The sequence below is a fragment of the Nestor notabilis genome, unplaced genomic scaffold (genome assembly GCF_000696875.1).
Source record: "Nestor notabilis isolate BGI_N333 unplaced genomic scaffold, ASM69687v1 scaffold8584, whole genome shotgun sequence".
NCBI lineage: Eukaryota > Metazoa > Chordata > Aves > Psittaciformes > Psittacidae > Nestor > Nestor notabilis.
Window position 1 is genome coordinate 13,225 of NW_009925125.1, and position 27,009 is coordinate 40,233.

Here is a 27,009-nt window from a genome sequence, read left to right on the forward strand (position 1 = left end):
AGATGAAAAATGTTAAAACCAACAAGTATTTCAAAATGGTCTGTTGCTGGACCGAAAGGCCTTCTGATATCTGTCTTCCTTGTTCCTGGCTTTCATTGTCAGTAGATCCAGAAGGCTGTGCTATTTAAACTGTCTGCTGCTAGCCATGTCCTCTAAAAAGTTGCAACTCGTTTTTCCAGTTAGGATATTTTCTTACAGCATTTTATTACTACACCTTCACCTCACAGTGACTCACCAGATAGCACGAGACTCTGAGTAATGCTGCCTGCACAACTGGACCGAGTCAGCCTTCTCAACTGGTGATTCATTCTGTGGATGCTGCAGGAGCCACCACTGTGCTCTCTTCTCTTTGAAAACACTTCAGCTCTGGCCCTGTAGGTGCTGGCAGGCCAGGACCCTAGGAGAGGTGAGCAACAGTGGCTTGCTGCATAGATCTAGTGGGCTCATCAGCCACTGCATGGCAGCTTGTCAGTCTGTCTGTCACTTCTGCCTTTAGCTAGGAAACAGCTGGTGGGACTGTTGTTCTTCTCCCCTTCCAAGTTCAACTCTACAGCTAGGTGAAGAGGGTGCAGTTCTCTCCTGTGTTTGCATCAAGGTCATGATCTAAGGATCTCTGTCTCTTGTTTTCCATGCCTTTTTACCTCAGATAGCTGCTTGTTCCTGTGCAAAGGGTCTATAAAATACCACCAGTATTTTAAGTTAGTAAAAGAATCTGAATAGGTTATACCTAAAATGCTGTTATAAGTAGTCATCCAAACACAGAAAATGAGGGTTCAGGGTCAATATTCTGCAAAAGCAGAATTGTGCATCTTAAGGGCTTCATTTCCAGTTAAAACCAGCATGGGAACTTCAGAGCCAGGTAACGTTATGTAGCATATAGTTCTGTACTGAGCAGCTGATCCCAAATGGCATCTTCAGATTGCATGTAACCACTGGGGGATTTTTATCAACATGTGACATGGTCACAGATGGCATAAATGGTCAGTATTCGACAGATGGTGAGAATTGGAGATGCTCTGTCTGTCTGTAGTGCCCAGAGCTGGGACTGCAAACCAAACTGCACTTTTGAGAAAAACCTCTGTGTTGAGTGGGTGACACTGAATCACAGCTGTGAATGGACATTCAAAGGTGATTACCCACCTTTCCTGGTGTGTAACTGTGAATGCATCTGCAGTCTCCTGTCCATTTGGACCTGGAGCTCCATGCCTTCTCTTCTCCTTCTTTTTTGCTGCAAAGTCTGTGGCTGTGTTGGCATTGTGGCCAGCGGGCTCTGGCGGTGGCTGCTCTTGCACTGGTTTGCTGATTGGAGTGTGTCATGTTGTGCCTTGCAGTGTGGCAGCAGCAATGATTCCTGTGCCTTGTGGGTTTTGCCTCTCAGAGAATGGCTGCAAAAGCTGCAGTTCCCTGTCTTAGCATGTAAAAATCGGGTATGACCAGCAGACTTGTAGCACAATGCTTGATAAGAAGTGGGAGTTGTAGGACCTGGACCCCTTAGAAACCAGGCTGTAGGCAGTGCATCTCTGCATGGGCACATTCAGGTGGAGCTGAGCTCTGGAGCTGCAGCTCCTGGGTGGACGGGGGGATGGCCTGCAGCTGGGAGCTCTTGCAGGGCTGTGCAAATTGGCTCCCTGCGGTGACCCACAGCTTGGAAAATACTCACTGATTCTCTTTGAAATGGTGGTATTTTGCGTGATAAATTTATAACATGGCCTGTACAGAAAACATGCTACATGCACAATAGTGTTGTAAATCAATTTATGCACCTTTTGGCCCCTGGGGAATCCATTGCAAATGGGAAGTATTGCAGCTTTTACCAGAAGGTGAATGAGCCCATTCCTACCTAGGAGATGCCCTTCTCCACCCCTACAGACACCAGCTTTTAGCTGCATGAAGTCTCAGCAAGGATCCCACAGATACCAGGCTCCCATAAGGCTGTTTGATAATAAGGGATGATTTATCCAAAAAACTCTTTAAATAAGAATAAGTGATGCACAGTTCTGGCAGATCTGTCTGGTTCGGTAAGATAAATGTTGGTACCAAATGCATGAGAAAGCACAGAGAAGATAAACAGCATGACTATGCACTGTCTTGTGCACCTTTTGCTTTTGGAGGTGAATGATCACTATATAAGATTTAGAGCACGGGAGACTAAATTTCTCTAGTACTGTTAGATGGCTCGTGTTTAATTTAAGGGTGCAAATACCACAGCGCCCTTCTGAAAGCTGCAGGAGTTGACCCAGACTGAGATACGCATGCCCTCACACTGGTAATGGACAGTTAACTTTTTGTCTTTTATGTAGTTAATTTTAATATTCTGTATATTTATTTCTAGATACTGTTAGAAGCTGTGTAGCAAAGCTGTTCTTCAGCTGTTCCCTGAAGGACCATTACTGCCTGTACAGTAAATCCAGTTTTACCCTCATCAGCCAGCAGCCTTCACTGTGGATCCATATCATGTTCCTCTTCCAGCAGGTGTGTGCAATACGAATTCATGGCACCTCTATATTGCTCACGTTGCACTTGGAAAGAATGTTTTAATGCTTAATCTCTTTAAGTACACTTCTAACCCACTGTGCTTTGTGACTCCTGTGATTTCTCAGAAAGTCATTATAGTGGGTTGAAATGATTTTGCATTTTATGAGTTTTTATATTTTTATTAAACGCAACAAAGTCAAACTGTCTGGTGAGATTACAAAGTCTGGGGATTAAAAAATGGGACTAAACCTTATTGTCCTCATTCAGGCAAAACTTCCAGTTAGTCCCAGGTGCCTTGCAAATGAGCAGGAGCATTGCAGTGGATTTGCAAGGGAACAGAATGAACCCCAGTGCTGCAGGTGGAAGTTTGAGGTGCAGCACCCACTGGGATTTTTTACTGCAGATATTTTGACTGAGCAGGATTTGCAAATCTGATCATTGCTATTGCCCTACCAACCCTACAGCTACTTTCCCATTTTAACACTATTTCCAAATCCAGCCCAGTATTTGGACCTATGTGGACTTTCCTAATAGGTTACAAATAGTATGAAATTGTAAGAGAAATCACTGCATTCATACTTCAAGATTAAACAGATGGGGTTTGTGTTAAACTACTAAGGTTCAGTTTCTCAACCTATGTAGAGTTCTTTACCGCAGTTCAACCAACCCTAAAGCAACCTTAGAAATACAAAGGATTTATCTGAAATTTAAAACATGCACAGCAAGTTATACTGTTAATTTAATTGCTCAAATCACTCTTCCCTGTGTTAGTTCCTATATGCAATACATACGAAAAAAAGGTTTTCAAAAAAATGCAGGTGAGTAGGAATATTTGGGTGTTTCAGTACAAGAAGTGGTTTCTCTGGATCCGCAGGTGCCTGTGTAAGCTGTTTGTGAGGATAGGGCCTTTGCTGTAGATGAGGAACGCGGATGGTCAGGAGCCAAGCTGAGAAGTGGGCTCCTTCCCCAACCTTTCCAAATGGATGGGGAAGGAGAGGACAGTGACAGAGCAGAGCAAAGGAAGCAAAGAAAATAAAGGAGGTGAATTACGCTGTAAATGAAAACCTGAAGAAAGAGGTTGAATTTTAACAGGACGTAGAGAGAATAAATTAATTATGTTGCAAGTATATCCTTTTATTCCTGTTGAGAGAAAAACAGGTATTGTAAAATATGGACAAAAGAACAAAACCACACAAAAATGTGTCAGGAAGAGCAGGCACAGGAAAGGGGCAGCAGGGTTGGTGTTCCTCAGTTGCCACTGTGCAGACTCCGCCGCCCCTGACACTGCATTTTAACACAATGACCTCTGCTCTGTCTGTGGTTCATGGTTTGTATCAGTTGCACTGACAACATAAGCACTGATTCCATCTTTAATCCCTCATGTCTTGCCTTTTCCTGATCATTTTTTTCACTGAAAAACTTCTCCCTTTAACCCCTTCCCAGATAACTCTGAATTTGGCCCTTCCAGTTCCATCTTTTATCAGGACTATTTTGCTTCACATAGTTCCTAGCTCACAGGGGATATATTACTTTCTTTCCCCATTCCTCTGCACTGGGGTGCCCATTGCCCTCCTTCCCTGTCCCCACGTGCCTCTGTTGGGTCTTGCTTCCTTCAGATGCTGTCCCCAGACACTGGTCCCTCCATTGTCCACTGCTTTCCCTGCTTCTGGGCTGAGTAATTGCATTTGTCCCACTGCAGCTCCTCGTTCCCTACGGTCTTGTTAGCTTGCTCCAGCTCTGCCAGTGCTACCCCTGGCCCTGGGCTCCCATGCCAAGGAGCCCCCAGCAGAATTCCCCCACGCTGCCAGGGCCAGGCTCAATGCGTCACAGTTTAGTTTATCTTTGCAAGCATGCTGTAAACACAGAACTTAATACCCTTTTTCAATGGGGGTGGGGACAGGGGGGAGAGAAGGGGGAAGAGAACTAAGCAAAAGGTTCCTCTTGTGTTGCACTTGAGTGTTTGAGCCTGCTGTGCATCAGGATGGTGTTAGATGTCAGATAATTTATGATTTTCTTTTGTTTGAAATCCTAAAGCTTTTAAGTACTGGATATATAACTATTATTAAATTAAATACAGGGCCCTAAATTCAGCCCTGGGATGATGTTATTTAAGCCTGTGAAATTGTACAAGAGATAAATTTGACATTAAATGTATTTATAGTGTGTTATTAATAAGTTAAATGAAAGGCTGGTGATAAAAATATAGTATTCCACAGATCTGTCATAGATTTACAGACGGATGACTAATACACAGTTTCTGATTATTTCAATGCCAGTTACTATATTTTTTTTTTCTTTTTTGCCAGTCGCTCCATATTCTTTTTATCACTGCGTTCTGCAAAAGCAAGAGAGACTTTTTCTCTCAGGTCTCCAGAACAGACTCTTAACTTCATGACCTTGCTTTCTATTTAATTTCTAAAATATTGCAGAGTAGTTCTATCATGCTTCAAACCCCTTGGATGGAAGTTGTGAAATGGCAAATTATTACTGCAGGGCAATAGGAAGAGAAGTATATGTCAATGAAGATCTGAGATACAGTTAAGTGATGATTAAAAAATGGAATAAAAATGGAATAAGTGTTGATATTAGAGAGGTTATTCAGTAGCATTCTTTGTTTCACAGATTCATTCATTAAAATAATCCTCTAATGCTGTATGATTAATGGTTTAATTTCCCTCCTCAAGCGGGGCAGGGTCACATTGCTATGGTAGCACCAGCAAGCAAGGGGCTGCCTGACCTGTCCCTTTCTAACACCTTACCTAGAGTCACTCTTAAATTTGCCAAACACAAACTAATTGGGCTGCCATTTTCTTGTGCCAAGTGGCTGCCTGAAGCTGACTGCTTCTCCCTTTTAATTTGAACAAAATGATCTGGCTGTTTCTGACAGTTTAGCTGGAAAAAATGCATTGCCTCAGCCACAGTAAAATTCCCAGTTGAGTCTTACTGAAGCGCGTCTGTGTCAGTTGGATGCCAAACAGTGGGATTAGGATTGCTTGGTTTCTGTTTAGAAAGAGAAGGAGGAATGTCCATCCAGGAAACCTACATTAAAAGTAGGTTCATGGTTCATATCGCACAATCAAATATTGGAAATAGGAAAATCAGATTTGCTTGTGCACTCTTAATTTGGCTCCTGCATGCAAATAGATGTAGTAGAGGTAAAAATGCTAAGCTCTCTCAGCCACAGTAGCGGTGTTGCAACATTGACTTTGTGTAGAATAATTCAAGGCAGTATAAGGTTGTATCCTTGCTGTCTTTTGACAGCGAGCTTTGGCAGTGAAAGCACTCAACCCAACACAGGTTTCATCTTGTTTTGTGAATGTTCACAGGCTGAAAATTTCTGTACTTTGCCAGCAAAATCAGCGTTGAATGTGTTCAGTGGAGTTGTTTTCTTTTGCATTTCATCCAGCTGTCTGTTCAGTTCAGTCACAATTGTTGCACTGTTACTCTCTCCCACCCAAGGACCAAGAGCTACAGTCAGGTCCAAATAAACATACACAACCCTGCAGCAGCCCTAAGCATCTCTTTGCATTAACTGATAAATGATGTGCCTTTTCCAGAAAGTTGCATGTCACTGAGATCTGCACCTGGTTCGTAGAGGCCACTGCTGCTAGTGTTTTGATAGCATTTCAATACAAAAATGACATGCAAGTGGCTGTGAGTAGTAGTATTTAATAGATCATCTTTGGTGAGCCACAGACTGTAAAGACATGTAATGTACAATAAACGAGAAAAGCCCCAGAGGAAATGAAATATTGGAGGATATATCTAATTGTGTGCATATTGATCCATCATAACTCCTACAGAGAAATGAACTAACCCCCAGTTATCCACATGCCTGCCCCCCTGTAGGAATGAGACACTCTTTGTTAACAACAAAGTGAAAAATGCCTGAAATCCTGTTTTTGACATTTACTTTAGAGCTTGTTTGCAGAACCTTTGTCTGTACAGAGTAATTGTGTGCAAGTCCTTAAAGCCCTGTGGGAGAAGACACAGCTTAAGGGGATGCATAGTTTTGAAACTGCCATGATTCAGTCTACATTTCCACACCAAAAGGTAAGTGGTCTTGGCTCTTTTTTCCTCAGGACAAAAAAAAAATAAAATAGAACTTTGCCCTGACTTTTAGAACAGCTGAACAAAGACCCTTACAACAGCTACAGTGAGCTCTTGTTGTGCTCAAATTGTGAAAAACAAAACTCCTTTCCCTGCCCCTTTCCTTTCTTTGCCTCAGTTCCGGCATCTCCTGAGCATTTGCACTTGCTGACATGCCAAGTCTTCTTCTCCTGGATGGCCGTATGGTGCGTGCCTCTGACGTCCCTTTTATAAGAAGCACTCGTTTGTGGGGAGGTTGAAAAATGTTCACCAGCCATTATATTTACAGCCTCTGCAGAGGGTCTATGGTGTTCCTTTGTACCATGCTTTGAAAGGTCTTCGGGCTAGTCCTCCACTCTCTCCTCCTTGCTTCCTGTGGATTGTTCCCAACATGATGAATAATGGTGATGCTACATTTGGATTTTTTCCTGGTCGCAGTTTCAAACTCTAGATTCAGATTAGCTGCCACTATGGACTGTTTGGCAGCCACTTGGAAATTCACCTAGTTAAACACTGACTTGGATTTTATGGAAATGATCATTTGCACATGCATCTTTAGTTATCCCCATCAGTTTAAAAGATTAATCTTTCAAAGCTGCTTACTGTCTCTGGGATTTCAGCGTATGCTATTTCAAAGTTATTAATCAGGCTTCTTGGAAAACGACACTGTAGGATTGTAGAACAAATATCTATTTATTTCTGAACATCTCCATCCAGCCTAACTGGATGAAATGAATTGTCAAACATGATTTTTAAACACTCTCTCACAGAATAGTGTACACATGAAGATATCTGACTGAATAAGATTAATTTACCAAGGCTATGGCTGATTTAAAAAAAGGAGTTTTGTTAGGAACACCTTCTGAATCGCCAAGATAATGTTGCATTGAAGTGGGAACTCCTGTGCTGTGGCTTGTACAAGGAGTAGGGCACCCCCACATCTGAGACCCACCTTATGGGCCAATTTTACTTAGACACAGTGTAGCTCGCACTAAGTATTTTAGCTGCTGTTGAAATCCTAGATGGCTCATCCAAAGGCATTTTCTATTCAATACTGGTTTAACTTGAGTCTGTGCCAAGATCTACTAGGCAAAAGTCAGAGCTGGTGGAGTGTAAAGGAGTTTGGGGTGAATAAAAAGCTTATGAAAGAACATGCTTTCATGGGTAGGATTAGATGTAGTGCACTACACACAAAAGTCTACAAGACATGTCAAACACCCTAGAAATGGGATTAGTCTCCAGAGCATTGGTTGCATAATCCTACTACTGCTCTGATACCAGCATTTGGCCTATTTTGGGAACTTTCATCACTCCATGACAGTAACAGTATCTCTGAGTTCCCAAAATATTGGAGCTGGAAAATGAGGTACTGATCTTCACTGACATAGTGAATCAAGCAGTGAATTGAATTTTGGAAACTCCGGGAGCTGCAGATTGTCTAAGAGCCTTTGAAGGCTGAAGAGGATCAGGCAGATGTAAAACACTTTAAAAGACTTTAACATTCAGTCTTGGCCTCCACAGTATGCTGCTGGATTTACTTTCTCAGTTTTGGTTTCGCTTATTAATACAGAACCTGGGTTTGTTTCTAGTGCAGTTTCCATTCAGTTTACTGAGAAAAGTGCCATTGAGTTTTCCGGGAATGCGACCTAGGTCTGCTGTTTCCTTTGGCTTTTACATTTCCCAAAAAATCTAGTGGGAATATTTCTTCCATGACCTAGTCCTTACTTTGCTTGACAGACTAAGCTTCTGTTATAATGTGATTTTTTTTCATTTCATTATTTGTTCCTATTGCTAATAGAACTTCTAATGTTGTGAAATTATTTGACAAAATCATGACTGTTGTTAATGTTATTCCTCTGACAGTAGAGCAAGAAGCAAAATTATGGGGCTGTGGTTGTTTCAATAAGCATAACACTTTTAATCTGAAATGTTTCGAAATCTGTTGATGTGAATACAGCATCAACGTCATCTATTACATTTTATATGAAGTTTCATGTGTTGTGTTATAGCAATGTCAGAATGCTTTATCAGAATTGAGGAATTTCTGTGCTGTGAGCATGCAGGGAAGGTCCAACCCTCAGCAGCCAGCAGGAACCACAGCAAAACCAGTGCTGCAATACTGCTCTGCAATCCCTGTTTGCCCTGTGGCCAATCCGGAATAAATTAATGTGGGTTTTGGTTTTGGTTTTTTTTTAACTCCAATATGGATTCTAAAGCATTTTGCAAACCTGGAAAGAGAAAAAAACAAACCAAACACCAATGGTTTATTCCAGAGTAAATTTGGATAAATATTTTCATATTTACATCACTGTAAGCACTTTTCTATTTCAGCCCAGGACGGGTGTGCAAGGAATTGCAGCAAATACCTGGCTCACAGAAAGCATGTTGTGTTTCACCAGGCAGCCTATTCATGCCACAAAAAATATTTATACAACGTGGCTTAAGATGTGCCAGAAGTAAAGCATTTCCAGATGTACATCCTTACAGATTTCCGTTTAGTTGCTTCATAGTTCTTTATCAAAGTATACGCAGGCCACGTTACAAAAACTAAGCCATTTTTGAGCTTGTTTCTGAATTCTTTGTGTTGACTCATGCTGTGTCAGAAGAGTGAAATGCTGGCTACTTTATGAGCCCCATGCGATGCCTCTAAGAGAGTCTTTTGTTGAGCAGCCTTGCAAGAGAATAATTAACATTTTCAAGCCATTGTTAGTCCTGTTCTTTCCTTTCCTTCGTTTGCTATCTTGGCTTATGCAGCACAAAGGAGTGGCATATTTTCACAGTGGAGTCACTGAAGTTTTCAAGATGATGAAGCATGGTGATGAGATAAATCTTTTCTCTCCAATTAGGCTTTTGTCCCCTGTGCTTCCCCTTCTTGAAATAAGTGGCTTGTTGAAGATATTTTCAAGTGTACTTGAGTACACAGTGGAAAAGAAAGATTGTTGCACTGATATTTCAGTGCTATTTTGCTTTCAGTCTAGAGTTGACTCATTGCAGCTGCTAAAAGTTTTCTTCACAGGATGGAGAAGCTCCATCTTCAGCTTCAACAGTCTCCACTTCAACAGTCCACCAAACTGAAAGTCATCCATGTGTCCTTATAATGTCCTGTGCTGGCCCACTGAGAGGGGTACCATTATTTTGCCCATCTTGAATCCTCCCAGATACAGGAGGAAGACTAGAGCACGCTGGGGCAGGGTGCACTGCTGGCTGTGTTCCGCTCTGCCATCCCCTTCTTGAAGGGAAATCTGCCCCTCCACTGGGAGCCTGAAGTAGGGAGGAGACTGTGGTGGGCTGGTGTGGTCTGTCCCTCCAGGCCAGGGAGGATCTACTGGGGATCCCACACCATGCACAAAGTATCTGAAGGGAGGCAGGGACTTGGACTGTCAGAGCCACTGCAGACAGAGCAGCTGGAGAAATACAGAGAGAAGCTGCACAGTGCTTGTGCACAGCAGCCAGCTAAATTTCTTGAATGTATAGAATTCCTCTTTGGAGGAAAACAGGAACTTCAGCAATAAGAACACCCAGCAATGTATAAAGAGCAGTTACAGAGCAAAATAACCAAGTTTTATCTGTGATTGCTGGTACAAGCCAGTGTGAGTGTGCTGGGTTGGGGCAGCCTAGCAGCTGACTGCATGGAGGTATGGGTGCAGCACTGACTCTGGTGAACATGCGCAGGAGGCATAAGGAATTGCACAGTTGAGTGTTACAAGGGAGCCCACCAAGGCAGCCACGGAGAGCAGGGGACATCTCTGCTTCAGCCTGACCACTCATCTCCCACATGGCCACAGACTGAAGAGCTGGGCTGTGAGGCTGCTGCCCTGTGGCACCTTCTTGCAAACAAAGCCAGCGTGTCCAAGACCTTCATTGTGTGGTCACCATCTTCCCATGTGTTATGAAGCCCATTTCTCTGCATGTTGCTTGTGGGAAGTGAAGAAAACCTTTGTTGTTTGGAGCTTCTCCAATGATGTGAGCCATGCTTCCCATTCTGCCTTAGCATCCTTCCTTCAGACAGACTAAAACCCACTGGGAGATGGCTTCTGGCATGGTGGGGGCATCTGAGAGCTCCCATTAAGCTACAACTCAACATTTGGCTCACCTGAGCTTGTTATCTGGGTCAATGTCCAGAGGTCTGAAGTGGTCTTGGGTGTTTCAGTTCTTGTGAAAACAGCTGTTGCCTGGCTGTTCCCCATCCTGAAAGGGGCTGGGAAGGAGCGATGTCATGCTGCTGGGGCTCCCTGAGCCAGTCGGCCTCCCGCTCTCTCTCCTTCACTACAGCTTGTCTGAAAAGACCCAAATCAGACAACTGCATCCTTTGCACAGCCTTGTTCAGTGCTATGAACTAATGGCCCTGTCAAGCGATGATATTTTCCCCACTGACTGTGTAAATCTGTGTTTTCTTTGGGCTGCAGCATGCAGTGTTGCAGACCTGTGAAGACCCCATGCAAATGAATTCATGTGTTTTCTGAGTGGTTCTGGCCATTCCCTTCATGTTTGAAATAACTTGGTTGCTGTTATTTTACACAAACATTTGTTTAAGTGTGAGATCATAATCTGTTTTGAAATTAAATAATGGGATTTGGAATACACTGAATTATAGAGGGTTATTAATTGCCTCAAAAGGAGTATCCTCCAGCTTTTCCCATACTTGAAGCTGCAAGTATACTTTCTGTAGGATTCTTTTATCAGACATTTGGTTTACTTGGCAGATGCATAATCTTTTCCTGGCTTGTCACTGGCAGAATAATGTCACATTTTCCTAGGTGTGTTTTTTGTGAGTTAAATCAGTCCTGTTGTTGCTGTGTTTTTGGAAATGTTCATATTAACATTTATATTAAACATTTGTACTAGTGCTTCTCACAGGGGGCTGTGTCTAGAGCCCCTACTTTTCTTAAAAAAAAAAAAAGTGGTCCCCAGCCACTAACTCCTGCTCTGATGCGGGGTCCAGCTGGACAGGAGGAAGACCCCAGCACTGCAGCGTGTTAGCAGAGACCATGCTAGATTTCTGGATCATTGAAAAAATCCTGAGAGGGATGGAGGTAATAAAGGTGGTTCAGCTGTTGGCAAATGCGCTGGGCAGGACTGCTGAGAAAACTGATCACAGCACTGTTAAAGTAACACAACAAGTCCCAGACCAGCCCTCTGCCTCCTGCAGACTAATATGTGATTTATATATTAGCTACTACTGATGATAGAGATACGTCCTGCTGAGCACATTTGCCCCAGCAGGTTGTTTGTCTGCAAGAGACATACGGGAAAGGACACTAGCTGGCATCAGCTATGCATCCCTCTGTGATTTGGGTTACAAGCTGTCAACTATGCACTGCTTCACCTCATGAGTAAGTTTGGTTTTTCTCATTACGGGCTTAGGACCTGGACCATGTGCAGATGCACCTGGCAGAAGTGAGGTTCTTTGATTTGTTCGGCTACAGCGAGGAAGCAGGAACTTGGCAGTGTTTCATGTGCAATAACCCTGAAAAGGCAACAGGTAAGTCATCTGCCTTCATCCCTGGTGGGCTGTGCGTGGTGGGGGAGTTGTGGTGGGTGGAGGATGGAGTGCAACTCAGTTAATGCTGTGTCTCTGATGATGGTGGCGAAGACTGGGGAAAAGGGAAATCAAACTGTGAGCGTAGCACAGGCAGTGTCTGTTTTAACTGGAATTCTCCATTAAACTCTGGTCTCAGCTTTACTGATGAGCAAGTCAAGCACAAACTTCATTTGGTGTGTGCTTACAGGGATAAAATCCACAATTAATGTAGACTCATAAATCTGTGTAACAACTAATTTGTGGGGCATGTGAGGGACCTGCACCCATCTTGCAGTGTCCAGGTAAGGGAGCTGCATCTGCTGTACCAGGCCCTCTGCAGATTGCACAGGTGCCACATGTCAGAGGACACTGGCATAGATACGACACCTGATTCATGCCATCTTTGTTCTCAGAATTATTTGCTTCAATATCATTGAATCCATAGTACACATCCTCTTAGGAACAAGGCAATGTTTGCCATATTACAACAGCCATATTACTTCAGCTACATGAAAAAACAGGCTGAGTGGAAAACACACTTTTTCCCAGGTAAAAGATCCTGGTGACATTTTTTTTTTGATACCCATATGTTTTCTATCAGTGCACTGAAATTCAGAGGCTTTTTTCTTAGATGTTTTTTGCCACTCTGTAAAAGTCTGCACAATTCTGGCCAAGAATTTTGAATATTTTGGCCAAGCCTTTGGATAATTGGCTGTTTCAGCTATTTATTTTAACAGCTAGCATCTTTTTATATTTCATCAACCCTGAATTTAGTAAGTCTTTCAAGAGCGGCACAGCCTCTGCCATAGGCCTGCAGGCACAGGCTGCCTGTGCTTGTTTCATGGGACCATCTTCCTTTTTCCACAACTCTCACAGGACTCAATGACCATAAAAGAAATCATGCTTTGAGCTGAAATTTCATCTCAGTACCATGCTTTTACTGTGGTTTGTCCATCACATCAGTGACAGACATATGTCAAGCTACATGAATAATGAGTACCTTGCTTAAAATTTCAAAGCTTGATAAAATAGCTTTGTCCTGAGTTTTCAAAGATATTTAACTAGTCCAAAAAGGGGAATGTTTGTAGCATGCTATTGATTATGCTGATAGAGCAGCTGTAGTAGAGACAACACCAGAGGAAGGCGGAAAAGGCAATCCTTGGGGTGACATGTGGCACCATTCCTTGTTGATGCCATGGGTTTTGCTAATGACACTAGTCTGCAGACATCAAAGGACAGCTGACACCTTGCTTCCCTGCTGCTCTCATGCCAAAGTACCGTGTCCTCCAAGGAGAGGTCTAAGAAGGGCTGGAAGCAGAACACGGTGCAGGGAGGTCTGTGTGACACAGCACTGTGGCTTTGCTGCCGGGAGCACAAAGTTGGGTCTGGGATCCAGACCTCATCAGTACTACCAGTATACAAATGGTACCTTCAAAAAATAGGTCTGAACTCAAGGCAAACAGCCATAAAATACTGCGACAGCCGGCAGCAATTCCCGCTGAGTTCTTCAGTACTCTTTGGTAAGTACAAGAAGAGCTTACGAAAGCATGACTGTGTCTGTCCCACTGACAAGGGGCTCTTGAGTCTGTTTGCAGAGCACTTGAGCCGATGTCTTGAGTAGGGTAAACTGTATATTCTGCCTGATGCCAGTGGTCCTCAGGAAGTGGGAGCATAACGCCTGCTGTGGAAAAGCCTTCAGCAGGGGTTTGGCATGCCACATCTCTTACCTATTCGTTGTTTCAGGCTGGTGAAAAATCACTTTGCACTGTTGTAGGTTGTAGATTTGATACCACAGTATTCCACAGAGATACGGGAGAAGGTCACATCTCTTCTAGGGGTTCACCTTTTCCCTTAGCTGCTGTGAAAAAGCTGCAATGAAGTGCATGTGCTGTTCCATCTTCCTTGGGTGTGTAAATACAGTTCTCCATTTACACACTGATGTGAACAGAAGAGATTAATATATTCAAAGTTTTATTCTCTAATCTGATAAGTTGTCAAATGGCAGTGCAGCAGTGCTGTCTTTCACAAGAAGTGCAAAAACCCACTCTGCATGGAGATGTAGGAATGTGGGAGCACTTGGCCAGCTGGGCAAGGGGGTGCTGACCTCATCAAGCTTGACAGCAGGTCAAGGTACAAATTAGACTTTCATTCCTATAAACTGGTACTTATATAAGCCCTTGTAAATTATAGTACCTCTTCTAGAAGTGAGAAAACAAATAATTTTCTTTAGGTTTACCTTTTTTCTACCTTGTATCTGTATGATATCAACTAAAGCCCAATGGAAAAAAATGCAAATACACCACTAAGGTTGTAAGCAAAATGATGAATTCTCAGCAGGTACAATAACTTGAGACTTTGCTTTCTTTTTCTCAAGTACCACAAGTACTCAAGAGCATGGAGGATGCCTGGATATTTGGGAGGGGGTTTTTCCTCCTCAAGCACTGAAAGCACAGAGGGTGGTGCCTGGAGTTTGCAGGCCTGTCACTGCCCACAGGTCTGCCTGCCTGTCCCCATTTGGAAGGGTGCACAACCTGTCCTCCCTGCCCAGCTTCCAGCTGTCTCTGCTACAATAGCCCACGAGAGGCAGGAGAAGATGTTAATAGCTATCAACATCTCAAAATCATCATTTACCCTTTGTTTTAGAGCCAGGGCTGAGAGTTCAAGCATGACTCTGAGGATGGTCAGGAACAGGAGGAACTAAGCACAGAATATTCTTGGACTGTAACTGTCCTTTTTATGAGCAATTACTTTCTTTCTCTCAGTTTAAAGAAAATTTTTAAGAAAGGTACATTGTGAATACCTTGATTTGCTTCTCAACCCTAAAAGCCTTTAGAAGACCAAGAAAATAGAGTATTGAATGGGTCAAATGAAAGCTCAGGTGCAGGAAGGGAAAGTGGAAGATTGTGCTTAATGGAATAAAAATCTGCAGGTGAATGACAAATTTGCCTTAGCATTGGTGATGTAGAGCTGCTATGACTGGGAAAAGCTGTACAAGAGCAGGAGACACTCCACAGTCTTTTTGAGTTTATAAGGTCTGACACAAGAAGGAGGATTCCGAGGGCTCCTTGAATTGATAAGAAACAAAGGCTGTAAAATATATTTTATTTTCATTCCACAGTGGGACAGACCCTTTGAAATCTCAAGTACTTTTGAAAGACAAGAAAGCAATTTCTTCTTCTCAACAATCTGTTTAACAACCAAATTCTTCTTTAAGAAGGAATTCAGAGGCAAATTCTTTTTCTGTTATTGTCTTTCGGTTTTTGTTAATGTTGGGGTTTGTGGCATTTTTTGGATGCCGTGTTGCAAGATGCCATTTATCCTCCAGACTTAGGAAAGCATTATGCCTTAAAGCCTCAATCTTGCCTTAGGATGCCAGATCAATGATGGGGGGTTTTTTTGAATGTAGCTGGGAGGATTTTTGGAGCTAAGCTACGCTTGGAGGCTGAGTTTGTGAGGAAAGAGGCAGTTATGCTTAAGCAATGTGATGGACGTACCCGAAGTAGCAATTAACAGAGAGAAAGTTTGAACATTTCTCATGCATTCTTCTGATTGCAAAGTACTTCTTATACAACCACAGTTTTCCAGAAGTGCTATTAAGTCATCCCAAATTGTTTTTTCCTGCCATGCAGGAAGAGCATTCCCACAAATGCTACTCGTGCTCAAATACATGTATCTGCCCTGACTGTGCAGCTGTTCTCAGAGCTAGGAAAACCGGGTTACGCTATTTTAATTTATTTTTTTTTTTTTTAATGACAACCATTAAAGACATTTGAAATTTTGGTAAATGCAGTGTGAGCCTCCTATTAGGAAAAACTGGCCTTTAAGAACCTCATTTCAACATAACCTCCTGTATTGACAGTTGGCTTCACAAGCTCTTGCACAAAAAAATTCAGTAAAACCTCTTGATAACTGGAGAGGGAATTGCAGTACATTCCTATTCTGGAAGCTTACAAAGAAATTGCAGTAATCCCTGTGGGCTGCAGGAGAGACATTGTGCCCATGGGCAATGATTTGGATAAAACTGAGGAGTTTTTATGAATTCCTCTTTAAAAAAGCAATTCACTCGGAATAGCCTACACCATATTAACTTCTGAATACATTTATGTTTTGCTAGCAGTGGTGATTATCTAGTGAACTGAAATATCCCAGCTATAATGCCTGTTTGAAAATTATAAAAAGTGGCATTCAGTAATGTGTTCTTTCAGGTTTTCAACAAAACCAAATGTGATGATTAATGAGAGAATGAATCCATATTCCCTTAGGTTAATTGAATTTATCTGCTTGCCACCCACACATTCCAATCTTCCAAGTTAACAGGAGTTTATTATCATTGAGATCATTCGTGATTGGACTGAATTTTTGTGGATGATTTTATGTTTCATCAAATGCAAGATTTAATGCTTTGTTTTTATTTGTCTTGAGTTCATCTTGGAATAGTTTGGAGGGGTTTTTACTTTTTATTCGTTACCCAAACTACTTCAAGTCTGATGCATTGTAGTTCTGCAAAGAAAGCAAGATACAACTAACAGAAAATCATTCCAAAAGACACGTCCAGCATTAAATTGATTTTGGATTAGTGTGTCTATATTGAGACTGTGTAAGAAGCAATATTTTTTATTTATATTTCAATGGAAATAATTTTTTGGTTTGAGTTTGGGTAATATTTTTAGCTTTATTCTGTGTTCTGCAGAAAAAAAAAGTAAAGACAAATGTACAGTAAATATAACATTTTGAATCCTTTAACTCCTTTTTTCAAGTTAAAGATCTCATCATACATGGCAGTATACCACCACACAGAGTAATTTTAAACCCAGAGATGATGTGATCACCTAGTTTGACCTTCTATAACACAACAGTCAAAGAATCTAGTCCAATAATGCTTATATCAAATAAATCTTTTCTCTTTGATCTATATTACTTCTGCATATTTTTATGAAGATGTCTAAACCTGATCTTTAAAAGTCAAATGAAGGAGAATCCATGACATGCCTAAGTTGTTGCTCAGGCAATTTAACAGCGTTGTTAAAATGTGGGTGTATTTCTAGTCTTTCTCGAAACACTATCACATTATGCCCTCTCCTGCTATGCAGAAGATCTCTATTTGTAGGCTTTATCATGTCATATCTTGATCTTTGCTTGGGCAAATTAGGGAGAATATACTTCACTAGTTTGCTGTGATATGCACAATCATATGAAACATCAGTTTAAAATCATTCTGGAATCATTATTCTGAAGTCTTTTAATTTTTCCTTATGCAAAGTGAAGAAATCAAAACAATACATAATTTTCCAATAATTAATATGTGTATAGGGAATGTTCACACTCCAGTTGGCAGTTGATTGCATTTTTTAAAAAATCTTCTATCCGTATTAGAAGTACAGATGCTTCTTTCAAACAACCCTCCTCTGTCATGTAAAGAAATGGGGGTCACCAGCTACTGAATTTGGCTTTGGGAAGAGTACAGAAAGAAGAGTAAAGCTCTGTATTTCTGAGGCAATACAGATTTAGTCATGATGTACTTTGCTAAAAGACCTCCATGCACTTACTCCTGCTCTGCACACAGCAAGTACTGAATGGGTACAGTGATGACTGAGTAAAACCCCAGTAAGGATGGGGACAGGCTTCACCAAAATGTTTAGGAGCTGATGCTTTTGCTCTATTGGGAGAGGCTGAGGGACAAGGGCTGGTGTGAGTAGAGCTGGAGGAGTCTTCATGATAGTCTGTCCATAGCTGCAAGATGGTCAATAAGAAGACAGAGCAGGGCTCTTTTCAGTGGTGTCTGGTGGGAGTACAAGAGACAACAGGCATAAATTGGAACAGGAGAGGTTCAGACTGCCTACAAGGGAAAACTTTCCCACCATGAATATGATTAAGCATTGGAACAGCTTGCCTAGAAATGTTCTTGAGATTTTCAAGTCCCAGATGAGTAAATCCATGAGCAATCTAGTCTGACCCCATAGATGACCTTGCTTTGAGCAGGAGGTTGGATGAGAGACCCCTTGAGCTCTCCTCTAGTTGAATTATTCCATGATTCTGTGAAGCCAACTGCAATGAAAATAAGCAAAAGGACTTAAAAAAATATTGGAAAAGAGCTTCGTTCTTATCTTTCATGAATCTTTCCCTTCTAATCAGACCCTCAGACATACTGGCATCAGATTCATTATGACGACTTTGGAAGCTGACATCAGAATTCCCCACAGGCTTCTTTGTGGATGTACACAAGAAGTGATCTGTTAGCATTGCTGCCAGCCACCGGGTGTTTAAAAAGAGATCAGCATTTCTTTAGGTAAACCCTGGTTTTGAAAGATGATGGCCATAAAAACCCACTTTAGGCCCAAGTGACACATTCACTTCCTTTCTCATGTTGTATTCTTGACCACCAACCATCTCAATACCTTTTGGTCCCTGAACTTTTTGTGCTTTACACCTTCTTATTTTGAGCTAAAGCATACTCCATCTGAACTGGAATTGTTATCAAAGCCATTCCCATGGGACTGGGAGCCAGGTACATGCACTAGACCCAACCACTGAGCAATTGCCCTTTCATATCAAGCCCTCCTTTTGCTCTATCTAGATGTTTATGCAGTTGTCATCATGCTTTGAAAGTTACTCTGTGTATTATTCTGATACGGCCTTAGAGAACTGTTTAGAAAGAAAAAACCAACTCTTCTGTTCCAAGGACATGTTTCCGGCACACTGTAAAACACGGCGCCGTCCTGCTAAAGAGTGTGTTGTGAAATGGGTGCAGCCCCAGACTCGCTTCCCTGTAAATCTGTGACATTTTGCAGAGACAAAAATTACACAGGGAGAAAGCAAGCCTGTTTACTTTGTCCTGTGCCAGCTCTGACAGTATATCGTGCTGGTACTGGCATGAAAATGAACAGAAAAGAGCTGCTGCATCAAGCTAGGGCTGAAGCAGGCTACGAGGAGCAGAGTGTGTCCGGTTATTATCAGGGAAATCACATCTGCAGTTCAAAGCTGAAACTTGGCTACCACCCTTTTCATTCATTCCATCTCCTTCCAAAAGCTCTCTGTCTAGAGAGACATAAATATTTATAGTTTTTCATGAGGAAATTGTAATAGTACACACTGAAGACCCCCAAAGCCTGCCTCTCTGCCAGTATAAACAGTGCTGGGGAAAAATACATTCTTTATCTAAATCTGATGCACTGTATTTGCATTGTTTGTTTTTCCTCTACCAGACAGGAGATAGTGAATAGAAGTATGTGCCCAAAACGCTATAAAGCCTTTGAAACCCCAGGTGCTACCTTTGATGGCTGTGCTGGGCCACCCTGCTCACCGCATGTCCTCAGCATGGCACCAGCCTACCATGTTCAGGGCTCTGAAAGGCTCATGCACAGGCAGTAGTGAACACTTTCAAGAATTTGTGTTACTGAGTAAGCATTTGAGCTAAGGTACTGACAGCCATAGGATAACTGACCATCTGACAGGTGCTGGGAAGGGCTCCAAGTCAAACAACACATCAAGAAACGTCTGTTCTTAGACTGCTTATGCCTTGGACTGCTCTTCAGTTTATCTGATCCATCCATAGAATCATAGAGTGGTTTGGGTTGGAAAGGACCTTAAGATCGTTTAGTTCTAACCCCCCCTGCATGTGCAGAGATGCCTCACACTAGACCATGTGACTTGTCTATCAGTGTAAAAAATAGAAGGGAAAAAAGAAACCCAGCCATGATATTAGAGGATTTTTAAATTGTTTGCTCCTTATGTGAAGGGTGGTGGCTTGAGGCTGCTCTATGGATGTGGTTTATAGCCCATGGTGATCCCCTTGATTGCTGGACTTTTCTTGTGCTGCAATATTCCTTTTTGCATGCAGAATGTGGGAATGCTCTTCCAGCTCCTAGAACCTCACATGCTTCAAGCTGAGGGCCAGTGAATACCGATGGCAGGTGAGCACTGTGGTCACGGGACTGGAGGCAGAGGTGGCCACCACCTTACAAATACACTGTAAATGAAAGTGCGAGGCTTCCCAATATGCATGCAGTACTTTGAATTCTGAAAGTAACTTTAAATACAGCAATAATTTTATAATATGATAAAAAGAAGGGTTTATTTCCCTTTCCTAGAGACTTTATCTGGTTTGTATTTTTAAGGGAATTGGTTGAAGGAAAATCTATAGTGACAAACATAAGATTTTTTCCTAAGGGAAATTGAAGCCACTTTTCAGAACACTGTAGAAGATAAATGGATTGGGAAATGGCTGAGCTGAAGGTAAAGTAGCTGGGTGTGCCTGTATTTCTGCTTCTATGCTAGTTACAGTCATTACAGTATTGAGCTGTACTGTACACTTGCAAGTATTGAACACTGATACTGTACACTAAGTAATTTTCATTGCATTTTAGATTATTCTTGGGCAATGCACTGCAGCACAGGTCACTGGGGGACAGAAGCTTTTGTGTCTCTCCCTCTTCTCTTTCCTCCCCTTTGACTTGGGCAGTTACCCATCCCGGATTTAAAATAGGCTCTGTAAGGACTGCGACATGTGTGGCAGAAATGCTGGTTTAGTTCTTACTAGCGAGGGTACAGGCCAGGCAGTGTTATTGGCCAATGATACGACAGTAGTTTGTAAGTAAATTTTGCCTCAAGATGGTAAAAACATCAATGTCCTCAATGGGGAACATGATGAAAAGATATTGACTGCTCCTGTGGGAGCAGGATGGATACCTGGGGCTGAGCTGTGAGTTGCTCAGGCCTTTGCCATACAGATGTCAAAATATATTGTGTTATTCTAAAAATGTGAAAGTGAGAGAAAATGTCTCATTACCAACCAGTCGGTGCTATGAGATCTACAGGATGTAAGTAACTCTGTGTTTGCTGTAAGGATTATTTTTACAAAATGGATCGCTAATGTTAAATGACTTTCGAAATATCCCTGAAGAGAGAAGTAGAAAAAATAATGAAGATGTAACAGTGAGTGATCTCTACAGAATGTAGAGCTAGGTTATTGCCTGAACACTGGATAAGGAAAAGCTGATAACAAACATCCCTTTCCCAAGGGAAGAAGTCTTGTCTTGGGAGGGTAAGGATGGGAAGCATCATGTCTGGGAGACAAAGCCCTTGGAGTCACCAACCCCTTTCTCAGCAAAAAGTCACATATCTGGGCTGGAGTTACCTACGAGAGGTTGGCAATTGTTCCAGTGGGATGGCGCCTAGTCCCTCAGCCCCATGTGGACATCCTGCTTCTGGCTTTTAATTCCTTCTCCATAGGCTTGCTACTGTAATGAAGCAAGCTATTGCATGTAATGGAGAGTGATATCCTCAAAATATTCCTATCCAAAATACTGCAGGAATATTGTACTGAGCTCTGTAGTGGGGATTAAAGCATCAGAGGCAATTCCATGAAATTATAACTTATTATTGCAGGGCTGAGGAAGAACTGGGAGGTGTAATGGTGGTGTTAAGTACACAATGGCTAAGGGAATAGAAGAAGTGATGGATAGAAGAGTCTGAGCTGTCAGGTCCATCTGCTAGGCCTCCCAAGCAAAACATGACTAAGGGCTGAAATGTCTTTCTGAAGTGACAGCTGAATGCTTGAGGTTGGGAGGAATGTGATCTTGGAGCTGCAGAACTGCAAAAAACCTTTTCTGCATCACAGGAAAAGCCTGGATTCTGGCTGAGGGAAAGGGCGGACAGAAATAACCCCCTCGTTGTATGTTCACCTCCCCAGTTGTAAATCAGGATGGCCAACCTCTGATCGAAGGCAAGCTTAAAGAGAAGCAAGTCAGGTGGAAGTTTATCAAAAGATGGAAAACTCGCTACTTCACCCTGGCTGGCAACCAGCTGCTTTTTCGGAAAGGAAAATCTGTAAGTCAGAAAACCATCAATTTGATTTCTCTCTTTCTGTCCTCCCTAACACCATTTCCCAGCGTTTTTTACCTCTCAGCTTTGCCTGTGGTCTCTGTATGCTGCATGGCCAACTTCAGCCAAGGGGTTGCTCACCATCTTTAGTTACATTTTTCTCTCTGGATCAAAAGCATGTAATTTTTTCAAATGCCCAGTCTTACACTGGCTCTGCTCTCGTTCAGCTAACAAATGCCCAGGGCTCAATACTGTGATGCTGTAATTTGTACCCTACTAACTGGTGACCTGTGCCTGAGCATCATCCCTCTGCCTCGAGGCACCCCAGGGTCACCTCACAGATATTGCAAAAGCTTCTGTTCCTGAAGGAATTACGGTGGGTTCAAAAATCATTTCCACTTTCAACCAACGATTCTTTATTTCCTTGTATAAACACAAATCCAATAAATTCTGCTGAGGTAAATGTATTTTTTCCACTTGCAAAGTGCATGGCATGGGATAGCAAGGAACGTAGCAGCCATAGCCAACATGCTCAGAAGTGAGCTGTCATTTCTGGGTGCCCAGTTTTCATGGGACCAGCAGTGTTCAGGGGCAAGAAAGTCCGGTCCTTCTGAACACCTCAGGGCAGTCTCCATAATCAAGTCATGGTTCACCTTTTTTGAAAGTCTTGCCTGCTTTTGTGTATTAGCAACTGCTCTTGAGATGATGGCATTATAATTGGTGTTATTTGTGCAGGAAATGTGTGTGTAAAGCAAGGTGCTATTGAAATGTTTTTCTCCCAAAGGAATGGAGGTTTTTGCTTTCATCTAAATTCAGAGAAATTCTGCTGAAATGCCTGTGGAATTGTTTGAAATTCATACTGATTGGACTCAGAGACAAGTGTGTCCCAGGGCATGGAAGAGCAGGTAGTTGAATCCAGTCCTCATTAGTTATTATTTCTCAATTATTAGAAAATAACTTTCTTCAGCTTTTCACAATGAAAATTATTATTAGCCTTTTCCTGACTTTCTAGTGATTTTTTCTGATGTTTTGGTTGAGATTCTGAAGACAGTTTAACCCGGGTATGTACCCTAACTATAGCTCAGTACTGGCTGATGCTCACTTTTGAAAGAGTCAAAATAATTGTCATTATTTAGCAAGTTGACTGGCTTATAGAAATGTATTTAACGGAATGGCTTTAATTAGCTCACCAAACAAGCCAGGCATAAGGCACATCAGAATACCTTGATTACTCCTGGGATGCAATCACCTCCTTAGATTTGCATTCTCAGTGCTCCCCCTGTTCATGCAGGGAATGCACAATGCGTCACACGCGGGTGAAGCTGACAGTTCAGATAGTTGAACAGCAGATTTTGCTCAACAGATCAACTTCCCTTTTTTAACTGGCAAACTCAAGGCTTCTTTTCTTCTTTTTAAAGTTGAACACAAATACCTGGACTGGTTCGTCAGTGTAGCAGGCTGGTGTCCAGCCTCCCGGGGACAGCAGCATGGTTATTGTGTCTGAGTAATCAGTCTTTTAAACTGGTGCATTATATCCTTTTACTTCTATATTTTATATCCTGTTACTTCTACATTTTTGGCCTAAATTTGAGAGTCAAGTCCCAATGTTAACTGCTGCTTGGGTTGCTGCCTGAAGCAATCCTGAGCCCACCGGTTTAGGTTGTACATGTGCCCTGGGCTGACTATTGCAGACAACAAACACAACATTTTAAGCGTTTTAAGCAGGGCTGGAGGTATGAAGCCTGGACACAGTGGTTTGGACAATAAAAGTGTGATTTTCAGACCCCATGGGATGTCTGCTCCTATGCACCTCTGGCACACAGTGGCAGGACCAGCCCTGCACCTTGCCAGCCGAACACAGGTGCCAAAAGCATAGCAAGATGCAGGACTCCAGGCTGTGGCCAGCTGAAGCAGCCATAGACACTCCTGCCCAGCTGCATCTGGTGCCTGTTTTGGTCATCAAAGCCAGACGGTGCTTGCCTGGCAGAGCATGACAGCTCTGTCCCATCATCTCTGGCGCTGTGGAGCAGGGCTGGGTGCTGTGTGGGTGTTTGGATTTTACGCACTGCTCACTTAGAAATTCAAACCTAAGACAGAGGATGTATTGTGAGGTGGCCAGCTGGCTGTGCCTGCTTATTCCTGGAGTCCCACCATGAACCTTCCCTTCGTCTGAGTAACCACATGAACAATGTTGGTTCTATGTAAGCAACTGTATGGCCAGTGGGTAAAGGGGAGGCAGAAGAAAAGCAAAACATAAGAGGTCCGAGAAAGAGCCAAATTCTAAACTCCTGGAAAATTGTGTTAAACTCCTTCCACAGAAATGTGCCTAGGGTACAGTCAACTTTCTCTAGCAACTTGAGGTCAAACACTGCATGGTAATGAATCATAGAATCATACGATTGTTAGGAAGGGAGTATATAATTTTTCCTAGTTAGGCTTCTAACTGTAAGGGTTTGGTTCACAGGGTACAAAGTTTTGGATATCAGATCTATTGCTGTTTTGCATTTTCTGTGATAAAACTCTAATCATGTTTCTTGCAGGTTGGATTTCAGTGCAAAGCCATCTTAGTTTGTTGATAAAGCCTTAACTGGTGTTTGTGGAAGCAGGGGAGGGTGGGTCACTGCTGTGGTCCCATTGTCATGCACAGGCAATCCGTGATGGCTCATATGTTCCCATGTGAATGTGGAGATGAACTTCATTATTCATGGGAAGTTTTGTCAGAACTGAAGATTTTAGTGGAAAATTATCCATCTAAAGGAAACTTCTCAGGTCTGGAATAGGGCCCCTGATTAAAAAAAAGAATGAGACAGACGAATAAATGCCCCATCCCAGAATGTGCAGAAGCAGCGCCAGAGGACAGAGACATGCTAGGAAGATGATGGTTCTTCACTGTCACTGCCATTCACAGCCCAGGGACCTCCCATATCCTGGAGGGGTCTTTGTGCTCACCCAGTGCTGGCACTGCTGCGGGATTTGTGCTAGCCTCTTTTGCCAAGTCAGAAAGGAGGTAATTGCCCGAAAATTATGGCACTTCAAGAATGCAGGAGACCTTGACTACAAATAATACATATGTATGCAACACAGAATTGTTCCAAAAGTTGGGAAACACATCCTGAATATTCGTTGTGGATGTGGAAAAATGGCAGATTGGTGGTAATTCCCCCTGTATTAGGCACTGGTAAGGCCACACCCATAATACTGTGTTCAGTTCTGGGCCCCTCACTGCAAGAGAGACATTGACTGGGCCCAGAAAAGGGCAACAAAGCTGGTGAGGGACCTGGAGCACAAATCTTATAAGGAACGGCTACGGGAACTGGAGTTGTTTAGTCTGGAGAAATCTCAGGGGGGACCTTATCGCTCTCTACCTGAAAGGAGGTTGTAGTGAGGTGTAGGTCAGTCTCTTCTCCCAAGTAACCAGCAATAGGGCAAGAGGTAACAGCCTCAAGCTGTGCCAGGTGAGGTTTAGACTGGAAAAATTTCACCACAGGCTTCCCAGGAAAGTGGTGGAATCAGCATCCCTGGAAGTGCTCAAAAAACGTGTAGATGAGGCCCTCAGTGACATGATTTAGTGGTGGACTTGGCAGTCCTGGGGTAATGGTTGGACTTGATCTTAAAGGTCTTTTCCAACCCAGTTGGTTCAATGATTCCATGATTCTAATTGTAGTGGACTATCAAATCCTAGAGAGAAATCACAGCCATTGGGCTTGGCATTTCTTTTGGAAGGTCTTCTCAGATGAGTTTTTCCTTAGAGCAGTAAATTTTTCCTGGTTCATTCCCAGAAGGACTGAGACATTATTGCAGGAGAAGTCTCCCTGCCCAGTTCTGGTCCTGCGTTTCAGACCTGACCTCCTGGCAGAGCACACAAAGCTGGGGCAGGCAGAGCAGTTCTGGAGACTGCAGTTCCCATACTGCAGCCTGTTCAGGGTCATGCTCAGCTCCTGAAAGATAATTAATCTCTAATTCTTACACAGAACAGTCCAGATATTTCCAGTATGATAGGAGCAGAAAGCTTCTGGAAAATCTGCCTTATTCCTCTTAGTAAAAAGCGTAAGAAGCTGAACAGGAAAAAACAATATGCTTGAGGAATCAGGGCCTTTGGCTTAAACTTCTCACCTGGAGACCCAATTCGTACATTTTTTTATGAGCTCACAAACCTCTTCTCCTGCAGGAAACTTCCATGATTTTGTACAATTCTCTCTTATGCTCCCTGCATCATGTTTCCTACAACAGTGCTGAGATTTCCTAGACATACCTATTTTACATGTTTTCAAACAAAATTGCAAGGGAGCTGTCCTGTATTTTCCATTCCTCAGTGAGAAATGCTTCACATTCCTGGGTCAGATTCAAGGTACCTGTTCTGTTTTCAAAACCAATAAAAGGAGCTGTTGCTTCCATTTTTGGGTGTAGACTCTGAGAAGGGGAACAACTTATTACTGCTTAAGAGAAGATAGCCTTCTTCAGTCCACATGTTTGTACCTATGAAGCATTTGCCATTGGCACGCCTTGTGCCTGGCACCATTAACAGAGGTCTCCGTTACTGAAAGCCAGAGAAAGGAAAATCTAAGCCTGTGTTAACAGCTGAAGCAGGAACTAAAAAGTGCAGATGCTGAGGGGAACAGCTCATGGGCATCGGCGTGGACCCTTGGCTGTTGCGTGCAGTAGGCCATGACAGCCCACATGGGGGACTGTGGCACTGCATGGGAACAGGGTTTCTAACTCCCCTAAGGCTCTTTTGGGAAGTCTCCATCAGTGCGTTTGCCCACACGAGCAAAATTTACAAGCCCAGTTCTAGAGACATCACCTGTTTATTAAGACGATGGAAACTCTACCAAAGGAACTCGGTTCTGTCTGTCTTCCCTGTGTTTCAGAAGGATGACCCCAATGACTGCCCCATTGAGCTCAGCAAGGTGCAGAGTGTTAGAGTGGTGGCAAAGAAGCGCAGGGACCGCAGCCTGCCCCGGGCCTTTGAGATCTTCACTGACAGCAAAACCTATGTTTTCAAGGCCAAAGACGAGAAGAATGCTGAGGAGTGGCTTCAGTGCATCAACGTTGCTGTCGCACAGGCTAGAGAGAGGGAGAGCCGAGAGGCCACTACCTACCTGTAA

At 42.8% G+C, this 27,009-nt stretch overlaps 1 protein-coding gene across 1 annotated transcript; it reads left to right on the forward strand.

The window, feature by feature from the left end:
* Nucleotides 1-958: 958 nt before the first annotated feature.
* Nucleotides 959-27,009, forward strand: LOC104404470 (ventricular zone-expressed PH domain-containing protein homolog 1-like). The gene is made up of 6 exons (XM_010012905.1): nt 959-998; nt 2,333-2,472; nt 6,394-6,528; nt 11,929-12,046; nt 21,774-21,910; nt 26,773-27,009. Exons 1-6 carry the CDS (start codon nt 959-961, stop codon nt 27,007-27,009), a joined length of 807 nt encoding a protein of 268 aa, XP_010011207.1.